The following is a 10,631-nucleotide window of genomic DNA, read 5'->3' as shown; positions in this document are numbered from 1 at the left end:
ATAAGGAAAACTGAAAGCCTATTCTGGTAACATACTGTCCTGGAAAAGGGCTATGCCAGGACATCTGGAAGTTTCTGGGAGCCACAGCTGATAAATTCTCATCATAATTCTAGTCTCCATCTGGCAGGTGAAAGAGCCTTCCCATATTCCAGGGCTAACCACTGACTGTGGGAGCTTGCAGCCTCTTGCAACAACCAAGTCTGTAAGGAAGAAGGATACCAGTGTAACAATACCAATGTGCAAGCACTCAGCAGCAGCTAAGACCACGGCATGGCTTCCCACAGCACGCTGTACTGCTGAGGACATTTGCTACCCTGTTACCCCCACAGGAGGAAGCACGGCTGTGTATCTCGGCTCTGGCTACAGATCAGCAGTGACAGGGGAAGGTGCAGCTCTCCCATGTCCTCCTCAAAGCCAATGCAAAAGCTCTGTTTGCTGATGGTCTGTGAGCACAGGCTGGAGTAGGCAAGAGCGGAGGAGAGATGTGCAGGAGAGGTGCACAGGAGAGGAGGCACTACTGGATGTGCAGCAGGTGCCCTGCATCTGAGGTCTAATTCAAACCACATCAGGGTGGGTATGGGTCACCTCTCAAAGCAGGAGGATACAATGTGGCTGTCCACTTTGCAAATGATTAAAAGATACAAAACCAGCATCCCCCCCTCCCCAACTCCCACCTGGAGTTAAACAAACCAGAATCAACAAAAGCACTATCTAGGCCTTTCTTGACCAATTTTCTTTCCTGTTATATTGCAGAAGGTATGATACAGTCCTGAACATCTTGGCTTTCCCATTAGTTTTTGACTCGTCACAAGCTCAGGCCATGTTTGTGCCTATAAACGTAACTGTCAGACCACTTCCTGTGGGACCTGCAGTGTCATGAATTAACCTAGTGTGATCTATTTGCTTTAATTTTCCTGCATAGGAAATTCTTATTCACTGTCCAGAAAGTCACTGCAAGTTGTATCCTTTGAAATCTCACTTGTATTCAGAGTTCTTTGTAGTTGAAATTATCTCACTCACATTTGTTACCAAATTTTCATCACTACCCTTCATTTTTTTTCTGAAACAATCTAATTTTCTGCTGTTGCTCTACTCCCATTAAAATAATTGGTACCACACCGTATTTTTCTATTTTTATATTCATTCCTGCATCTGAAAAAGCAATTTTATGCCGGCAAAGGCCTAAGTCAAATTTACTTGCTGGTTATTACACAATGGGACACAGCAGTATGTGACATCTACTGAGAAATACAAATGCCAGAAGCAGAGTCAGAAAGTGAAGACTGGGCACAGAGCCATGTAGCAAAAAGCAGTAATGCAGGTATACTAAAAGCTAATGAGGATGAAGAAGAAAGCCATAGTACTGTTCTCTTTTGTGTTAACATGTATACTTCTCAATAATCTTCTTTCCAGTTGAAACCACAACCACAGTGCAGTGAGTGGGACATTGGAAAATCAAAACACATGTAATCAAGCAAGTCATAAAGTGTCACAATATTGTCACAGTACAGCTGGTCTGTACTGGACAAGGTAAATCTGGCCATAACAAATCCAATTTGGCTAGCCTAGTTCATGGCAGAATAAGTTACAGGGGACCCTCAGCCATCCCCATTCGAGTTCAGTTGCAAGCACAGCACTAGACAGAGATCGGGGCACAGAGAGATTCCAGCCATGAGCTATCTGAGCCCAGGAGTTTTGAACTGACAAGTAAGTTACAAACAATAAAATGAGGCTGTTTTGTCTGATGATCAAGAGGACTCGAGTCATAGTTTCTGTCCCCAGCCCACAACCTGCACGCAACAATAAAGAGACTCCTAGGTGAGCAAATTCCTGCGATACCTTCCACCACAGTGCTTAAGATTTGTAGCTGTTCCATTCAGCCTGTAGAGGTGAGTCTTCTCCTCAACTATAAGAAGTTTTTAGTTTCAGGTTTATAGCAGTATACAGGTAGAAGTGAGTTTACAATCCCAAATTTCAAAATAAATTACACCCATGAAAGAGATTTTCTTAAACTCTACATGCAAGTCACCAGATCCCTGAAGAAAAATTTCCTTTTATTAGTTTTATTAAAATACAGTATACAGCCTTTTACCTTCAATATGCAGGGAAGCCAGGTCATCAGGCAGAAAATAAAAGGCAGCAGCATAGTGTCCAATGCCATGGGAATATCAGCTTCTCTTAATCTGACAAAGAACTAAGGATCAAACATCTCACAATTATCTGTTCCTCTAAGCAAAATGTTAATTGAATGAAACATACACATAATAAGCAGGCAGCATTCCCATAGGAGACCAGGATGACAGAATTCTGTAACATAATCAGCTGATTTTAAGTCTCCCTACTCATTTGGTTTCTCTCCTGAAAAGACACAGCGTGGGGAATCTCTCACCAGCCAACTGACAAGAAATAGATTATTTAGTCTTTCTATTCCTCCTCTACTGGACTGGTGTTCACTGACTTTGAGAGTGACTCCACAAAATATACATAATACAAAACCAATGGCATTCTATGTTTTTCTTTGTAAGATTATATGATCCAAGCCAACATCCTTACAATTTTTTCTCTAAATTCTCAGGGGACCAAAAGAAACCAAAACAGTATTAATCTCAAAGAATATCTATCACCTTGTCTTGGTAACATTGTAAACTGTTGCCAAAAGGCAAGGGTCTTATCTTCTTCTTGGTGTTTCCTGCTAGGATTATCTTCCAGACCCCTCTTCAAAGAGAACAAAAGGGCATTTTCTTTTATTTTGCTAAATAAGCACTTTATTCTCATCACATCAGACTTATTTTTAGAATATTTGAATAGAATATCTTTGTCAGTTGCTACTTCATAAATAGAGGTTGCTAAGGAAGGAACAGTAGCTGCTTTTCCTTAAGGAACAGTAGCAAAAGAATATGAAACAGCAGATGATTTCTTAGCAGAAGCAGCAGACTAAAAGTAGCATATATACTGTGGTATTTCAAAAACATAGAAATGCCATTTCTAGTTTTTCTTTTACAGTTGTAGACATGGTCACTCCCCTTTTTTTAGTATTATTTGCCTACTTCAGAGCAATCCTAGGAATTCATGGCTTAAGGATCTTGCATTCAGAACCACATTAAAGATTGTGACCAAAACTACGAGGTCTCTGTACCTGCAGAACATATGTATTTAGGTTTAACTTTGGAATGTAGGAAGAAATTTGTTAGAAAAGGGATTTGGTTTCTTATTTTTGTTTATTTATTTTGCTGTGAACATTGTCAGATGAGAACACTGGTGCCAAGAATTTGGTTTTGGGGATTCAAGCTCTTTAATGGGCCTACTACACCCCCATTTTAGAAGACAGATTCAGTAATTCTTCAGGAAGCTGACTGCTGCAAACTGTTCTGGCTGTAGTTACCCAGGGAAAATATTAAAACAGCAGACCTACTCTGGGAAAAAAAAAAAAGAAAGGCTTGGGACTTTTCCACACAGGGGACAATTCAGGATGGTTTTTCTGAATTAGCTAGAGATTTGCTGTGGATTAGTTAGAATCAAATAAAACCTCTGGGTGTAAACTTTTGTTCAGAATTAAACTGTCCTAATTAAATTAGATTAACCTACTTCCAAATGTTTTACACAGCTGGTCACAACAGACCAGAGTAGAAGGCATGAAAAGGTATCTAAAATGGTCTGCTGATGAGCACAGCCATGCTCCCCTTATGCCATCACATCTCACAGCAGAATGAAGTATCAAGAGCTGACAACTGGAATGGAAGAAACTGAATTCAAGGACACAACAGGCAGAGAACGGGATGTCAGTTCTCAGAAGACATGCAGCTGGAGCCTGGACACAGGCTGGTTAGTGCTTCCAGCTGCAGCAACCACCAAACACCTGGACCATGGGATGGTTACAGGTAGGTGGAAGCTAAGCACCTTGGAAGGCCTAATGACACCACGCTTACCTCCCTTGCTGACTAGGAGAGCATCAGCAGACACAGGGGGCAAGTTTCATGCAGGATATGCTGCACCTCCTAGGGCTCTTTACAGAGAAAGAACAAGCTCCAGTACTGACCACAGAACCAAGTACCTAATCCTCTGTGTTGGAAGGGGACTGAGGCTTCATGATGAGGCAAACACAGGCAGCTTAGTATGAGCAACAAACCTGTTAGAGTCATACCTTGGTCTGGCAACTCGGCAAGTGCAGAGCAGAAACCAGGCTTATCAAAGTCACACGAGGGTTTCTTTCTGGGTGTTCACAGTGTCTTCTTCCCCGAACATCAGGTCAAACCTGGAAACTCTAAGAAGCTTTATCAGCCATTTTCACACAAGAGAGGATGACAAAAAGGCAAACTTGTGTTATACTGCAAAGTCCCTAGTGGCCAAAAGCAAGTGTAAAGCTTTAACAATCCTAGGCATGCAGCAGAAGTTCAAGTGGCAGAGACACTGTAAATATTTGCTTTGCTTTCCTTTGTGGAAATCCCTGAAAACCAAAAGGCCTAGAAAGTGGAGGAGAAGGCCAAAAGCTGAAGCCATACTAGGTACTCCTTTAGCTTTCCCCTTGTCCAAGTGAGAACCAGGCAGCCACTGGTGCCAGCTGCAGTTATGCCTGTAGTACACTTCATGATCTATCCATTCTCTCAGAGGTGCTTGAGGGGAGAAAAAAAACTCTGCATGCTGGTGTACAGCAGGAAAATCCGGTATGCTGGGGTTGAGGCAGCTGTCAGAGGCAGAGCTGGGTAAAAATGCTCTTGATGTGCCTGGACGGAGGTGCTGCAGGGCTGAGAGGTCTGGAGGTCTGCTCGCCCTTCCGCCTGCAAATGCTCCCGAGTGTCCCCAAGGCCAAGGCTATGCAGATGGCCAGGGATGTGTTTGATCAAAACAGACTCAGTTTATCTGCTCCTAAAATGTAATGCACTCTGCTTTCTGATGGCAAGCCTCAGAAATACCAAAATTAGACTTCAGAAGAGTATAAAAAGCTCCCCACAAACATAATGTGCAAATGAACTGTTGCACTTACTGTGATCTTGGGCAGCGACAAAATTAGAAGGCAACATCAAACAGCAAAGAAAATTGCAGCTAAAAAATACCAACATTATCCTCTTTTAATATATATTGTTAAAATTAACATTTTTAAAAGCTGAAGGAATGTGAGCCCGGATGCTATCACCGTCTGACTTATGCAGTGCCTGATTATAAACGAACAGCAGAATCCATATAAGAGAATCTGAAATGGTATGGATAGGAGCCCAGCTGGTGTCCCCATATGCCTTAGAAATTCCATTTTTAGGAACACAGCAGCATATAACATTAGGGATGCTTCTCAAACATCTCATTTATAAATAGAGCAGAGCTGTTTCACTGAAGTACACACGGAAAAGGTCCACAAGAATAATACAATCAGTTGCATTCAAAACCACTAAAATGGCTCAACCACACTGTTTTCAGTAGGAACCGCTCTGTACCAGAATATTCCCTGAATGAGGAATGATGCTTGCTCATCAGTGGGATTTTTTTAAAAACAATTACCAAAAAGCCATTTTAGTAAAAAAAGTGACAACTTACTTTTGGTTTTGGCAAACTGCTCCTACTCAAAGCTTTTTTGGGTCCAGAATGGAAGAGGTAAAGTGTCGCCCTGAGAATCAGGCCTTTTGATATTGTTTTCATAATTTCTAGCCACATTCCCAGGAAAGTAACAATAAACATAGGTGTTTATCCATTCCATTAAAGATTTGCCTTTTAATGGACGTCTCTCACGGCCAGTGAGGTTGGGAAGGTGGTGACCTGACTATCCAATCCCTGGTCATTTTCAAAAACCTATAAATACTGAAAGAACAAATAAACTTTCATCTTCTTTCATCACACTTCGAGCTGCATCTGTGTGAATCATTTCGTGTCCTCGGTGACAGTAAAGCCCAAATTTCAGGGCAGTGCAGAGCTAGAGATGTGGGAGGACAAATTCTTGCCACTTTTGAGAATCAGTCAGAGCAGTGTCTGGAGCTTGGATAGTCCACATTCTGGGGAGAGACCTTCCCCAACAGGCTGTGGACTCTGCAATACAGCTCTTCTCATGTTTTTCAAGTTCACCAGAACCACCTCTCATTAACTGTGGGGATTTCTGGTTAATTGGGAAAGTTATGTAACCAAATGCAATTCACATAAAATCATAATTTCATTACAGTCACACTATCAACCAAAACATAAGTAAAGCAAAAATAATAAAATAATAAAAAAATATACACTACATATGAATGAAAAATTATTTTATTTAAAAATACATTATACAGCAGAGTGTCTCTCTTTTTGTTTTCTCACTGCTGGTTCACAGAGATAGAATGATAAATTTAACCCAAATATTTGACTGGGAAAGATCCTGAGAAAGAGACCAGTTACAAGCTGATGATATACAGTACACTGAAAAAGAGTCATCTCTTTTAACATAAAAGAATCTCTTGGTAATCTTATAAATCAGATATAAAAAATGCAGATTTGCTACCATGCAAAAATGAGTGAAGATTTCATTTAAATCTGCACACAGAGAAATCATTAGTACCTCGGAACCTAACTAGCTAGACTAAGAGCAGGGTAAGTGAGCTAACACGGTGATACAAACTTTGGATCTACTACAATTTTGTAAACACAGTTGATAGTCTAATAAAGGTGGATTTTCAATCACCTAAGTAACCTAGTTGTAGCTAAGGACTCTATTCTAGGTTTTTTCCTCCCCACAGATATATTTCTTCAGTCTCTTAATTCTCAGCTTAGCACAATGACTTCGTGGCATATGCTCTATTGCACTCAGAGACAACTTGGCCTTGCCCTGTTTACCAAGCACTCTTTAGGTAGTTGTATTTTAGTGAAAGCAAAGGCTAAAACAAAAAGTAAAAGCAGGCATTACCTGATGACTATGTGAGAATGCATTAAAATTCATCATAGAAAAAATATATCTGATTCTACGTCCTTGTGTTTCAAACATACTCTAACAATGATTAATGCACAGGAAATACACTGAACTCTGGAAAATTTAAGGCCTAAAATACTCAACAGCCTCCACTGACCAATAGCATTCTCAGTATTTCTATAATGCTAGCATTTTACTAGCTCCTGCCAGAGGGAAACTTTCTGGCAGATATTAAGAATGTCTTCAGTATTTACAATGTTCAGATTCATCTGGTGCTCAATTTTTATGGACAACTTCACTATGAATAGTCAGCAAGACTCTTCCAAAGGGGAGGCTTAATCTGAATATTCACAGCAATAACAGAGATATGGTAACACTGGCTCATGCTGAAGAAAAATCAATTCATCAACACCACACAGACTGGCAGAGGATTTTTTTTTCTTTTTTTTAAGAGTATGAGCCTCAAACACAAACAGAGATAAAAAGCTTTGTAGAGAGAAAGTCTGCCTATCCTGGTCACTTAGGCTGAAAAAAAAAATTTGTTTTTTCCAAGAGTCTTCCATGAAAATGGAGAGTAGAAACTCAGATGAACTTTTCTCACTAAGTTGGTGACCCTCTTCTTATCTTAGCACCCATTCTCCCAGCATAGTATCAGGGAGTATAACAATCATGAGAAGATGCAGGCTGCCTTGAATAATCTGTTTAAATGATTCATGAATAGCACGGCTTCCCATCAGATATGCTAAGCTAAGAATGGAGCCCTTAACCTTTCATGGGATATCATTAGTAATAAAGAATATATCAAACTTTCTATATGATTCTCATTTCTTTTAACCTAGAATACATATATGTATGTCATCCAAGACATTCAAGAACTACAAAACAACAATTCAACTACAATTATGTCAGGAAAATATCCAAATAAATAAATTTTTAATTATGATACAATACTTATTACAGTAAAAATTGGCATTTTTTTTCTCTTCAAAAGCAGAAGCACCAGTCTTACATGTAACATACTGTTTGAATGATATCTTACATGGAATACAGCGTAATACAATGTGCAAACAGCATTTTCATACAGAACATAATATTTGCTAGTTTTTATACACTGAAATTGCCTCAAATGGAAACAAGTTCATGCTGACTTAAAAATGTAGATTTTAAAAATCAAAGTTAAATCAAAATACAAAGTACTGCTGGAATAGGTACATGAACCATTGAAAACAATGAGAAGCCAAAATAGAGGGTAAGGTCAGATAATTAGTGCTCAGTTTGTCCCATTCCATCATAAAAGTAAACAGTTAATATTTTTGCTAGAAAGTAAAGTGACGTTCTAATATTTAAGAATTCTTCAAAATGTTGGTATCCTTTTAGTGATGTAAAAATCAAGTCAGAAATAGGACTTCTAAAAATTTCTTATTTTTGATACACTGCAAATATCATGTGTGGGCTGTGAAAAGAGATGAAGTCCAATGGAGTGAATATACATCAGCATCATCATGTGACTTCTGCAAAGGCCGTGATGTGGTTCTACAAATGAAAGGAAAAACAAACAGATAAAAACCACAAAACCACACAGACAGACAGCAGTCACCATTGTGAAAACTTTTGCCTCCTGTGCTTGAAGGGCAGCCTTGTACTTGGAGACTATTGCAGGATGATAACTGATTTTCACTGCAGTGCTCTCACTCACCCCCATAGCAATTCCAAAAGACTGGATAGGGAAGCATGCTACACAAAGTAATTATGTGTGATGGTGCTATTATATTTTAATTTTAGATGATTTTCGTTTGTTTTAAATTAGGTTTAATTTTAAATTACATGTGAAAAATTCAGTTAGCTGTACTTTTATTGCTATGCTATTCATAATTGTAAACAAAATTCCTAGAAATTAAAATGACAGTTTCTGACAGATTATAATACTCTCCGTGTAAATGCAATTTTAATATTCATTTTTTAAAGATTATTTTCTCCCCACGAGCTCAATGGCACTGAATCAAGTACCAAAATACTTGAAATCACATGGCATTTGGCAGTAAAGAACTCATATTCAATATTTTTTTTTCAGAATCACCAGTGTCCAGTTGCAATCTAAGAACATTTTCCTCTTTCCTTCAATGGGACAATTCTTCGGAGCACTGAGATGTGTACTGGAACACGAACATTCTACATGCAACTCTAAAACCCTACAGCATCCCAAAGAGCTTGGCTACTTTTTCATAGTTAAACCTAAGCAAGTGACTCTGCAAACACCTGAAGGGGAAGGTATCACTATCACAGTGATGTGCAGGATCCAGAGGAAGTGTATTTCCCTTTGGGCATGCAGTACCCTTGACTGCCACCATTTTTTACAAAATATGCAATGGTGACATTAGTAAAGGGAGCCTTGATGTTAATGTGTCTGTTCCCAAGCACAAAAATGCACAGAGGGTAAAACACCAAGCAAAGCACTGCATATTTTTCCCATCACTTTGACTCCTGGGGCAGATTAAACTCAGAAGACAGGGGATGTGAGCTGAAGAGGAGGCAGATGTGGATAGAATTCTGGGGAGAATGGAACCTCCCATTTTTTGCTTAAGGGAAGTCCTTCAGAAAATCTCTTATCACACAGCATAGAGTGCTGGAGTGAAACAATGCCCACCATATAAGTTTATATTTCTCAGTTCTTCTTTAAACTGCCTGAATATTTGTCTGTCAGTCTGAGCAGGAGATAGGGAGAGATAGGCAGGCATCTTTTCACATTAGACAGAGGAAATTAGAAATACTTTGATTGGAGAGCTGCCTCTTATGCCTCCATCTCCAAGCCAGGCTGGCAGCTTTGTTCCCTCTCTCACTGTGCCATAACCGTTCTATGTTCTTCTCCAAGGGGAGAAGCTCTCTTCCACCTCCCCTACATTATGCATTGCTCTAGCAATGTTCTTGCTGTATTTTATGACAGCTTTCATAAAAGAATACTACTTAATAGAAAGAATCTATGTATATTCTTCCCCAAAACAAAATCTATGTATTTTAAATAAACAACAATTATTAAACCATAGCCAGATTATTTTTAAAAAAATCATTAGAAAAAAAAAAGAGTGCAACTTTCAGTAAAAAATAGTAACAAATGTTATTGCTTACAGATTTTTATTCTGCAGAAGAAATGCAAAATTACACTTCCTAATTAGAAAAAGAAATCAACTCCAAGCATTTTTTTTTTGGCTGGCCATCTTCTGTTTTGAGTACACAAAATACAGTGGGAAAACTCATTGACTCTGGAGTTGCTGTGAGGCTATGATGACATTTTCTTCATAGTATTTACTTTATTTTCTTTATTTAGACCTCAAAAGTCATCCTGTCAACTTAAACTATCCTCAGTCTAAAATTATTCACTTTTTTCATAAGATGGACTAAAAATAAGGAATTGGAGGGAAAAAATAATTCCTCTTTATTTCAATCAATTTTTCAAGTCCTGCTACATGCCATCCTTGTCTCTAAGTGACACACATTTGTCTGTGATGCAGAGAACCAAATGCTCTTTCATGTGGCATTAATTCAAGAGTGGATAACGATTATTTAGGGAAAGGAAAATGTGGTTCACACTTCTGCCAGCTATACTTCTAAAATGAGCAGGTCACCATCCTGGGAAGACATGCAGAGCATGGGATCTAATAGCACAGAAGAAAATCCTCCTTCCTCAATAAGCCCTCAAAGACAACTGCTAAGCTGCTGATCATAGACCTATTGATTTGAACCCTGCTGAAGGCCTGTCAATTAATTTCCAATG

General features: G+C 39.0%; 1 protein-coding gene across 1 annotated transcript in view; it reads right to left on the bottom strand.

Moving 5' to 3' along the window:
* Positions 1–6,209: 6,209 nt before the first annotated feature.
* The window catches only part of PLPPR5 (phospholipid phosphatase related 5), a 44,532-nt gene continuing 40,110 nt past the window's right edge, over positions 6,210–10,631 (bottom strand). Inside the window, exon 6 of the mRNA XM_005520955.3 lies at positions 6,210–8,395. Coding sequence (XP_005521012.1) covers positions 8,363–8,395 — 33 coding nt within the window. The 3' untranslated portion in view covers positions 6,210–8,362. The remainder of the gene's footprint in view (positions 8,396–10,631) is intronic.

Source organism: Pseudopodoces humilis, chromosome 10, assembly GCF_049639895.1.
Source record: "Pseudopodoces humilis isolate 2021_Gansu_Grassland_sample_001 chromosome 10, ASM4963989v1, whole genome shotgun sequence".
NCBI lineage: Eukaryota > Metazoa > Chordata > Aves > Passeriformes > Paridae > Pseudopodoces > Pseudopodoces humilis.
The sequence above is the reverse complement of the archived record's forward strand: the minus strand, read 5'-3'. Positions and strand labels throughout refer to the sequence as shown.